This window comes from Penaeus monodon, chromosome 34, assembly GCF_015228065.2.
Source record: "Penaeus monodon isolate SGIC_2016 chromosome 34, NSTDA_Pmon_1, whole genome shotgun sequence".
NCBI classification, from domain to species: domain Eukaryota; kingdom Metazoa; phylum Arthropoda; class Malacostraca; order Decapoda; family Penaeidae; genus Penaeus; species Penaeus monodon.
This window is the reverse complement of record NC_051419.1, coordinates 20,903,348-20,903,993: the sequence shown is the minus strand read 5'-3', so window position 1 is coordinate 20,903,993 and position 646 is coordinate 20,903,348. Positions and strand designations below refer to the sequence as shown.

The 646-nt window shown below is 42.1% G+C and overlaps 1 protein-coding gene across 1 annotated transcript in view; it reads right to left on the bottom strand.

Moving 5' to 3' along the window:
- The window catches only part of LOC119594645 (YTH domain-containing protein 1-like), a gene marked incomplete in the record, with an annotated part of 23,474 nt that overhangs the window by 3,731 nt on the left and 19,097 nt on the right, over positions 1 to 646 (bottom strand). Inside the window, 1 exon segment of the mRNA XM_037943692.1 lies at positions 152 to 371. Within this exon segment, the coding sequence (XP_037799620.1) occupies positions 152 to 371 (220 nt within the window).

The following is a 646-nucleotide window of genomic DNA, read 5'->3' as shown; positions in this document are numbered from 1 at the left end:
TCGAATATAAACTGGGATGTAATGATGGGTATTGGGGACTGGGTATCTTTGTGACATTACATTTACAAGTGGTCAGCCTTCACAAATACGTGCATATAAGGTGAAATAGCGTTCCATTAACCGCTTTATTACTGGCAGATTCTTGGCATACCGTATTGATATAGTTGCGACCTTTTTGTTCCCAACCCTCCTCGTGTTCCATTCGAAATTCTCGCGTCTTGATTGACTAGAAGGCTGTGACGTGGCGGTTTCTAAGTAGGTGAGTGGCCGCGCCGTGCGGACATTTGGTTGGACGTATGGCTGTGACGTCACATTCGGCGCGATGAAGACAACCAATAGGGCTATCGCAAGAGCAGCGCCTGACGTCATGACTGTGGGGATAGAGAGAGATATGATAAGCATATGGCAAATACCACAAAATTTCCTAGAAAAGGAGATAAGGTAAAATTAGGGTAACAATCACATAATAAAATACTATAATGAGAAACAGGAACAATATCGCCACTAATAAGAGGTAACAGAAAATATTGATGCTAATAGCAAAAGATAATTTTGAACCGTATTTCTCAGAACAGAGTCATGTGTCCACCTCCCTGTCATCTGTCGCATTCCTTCGCGTGATCCCTTACTATTACTATTATTATCC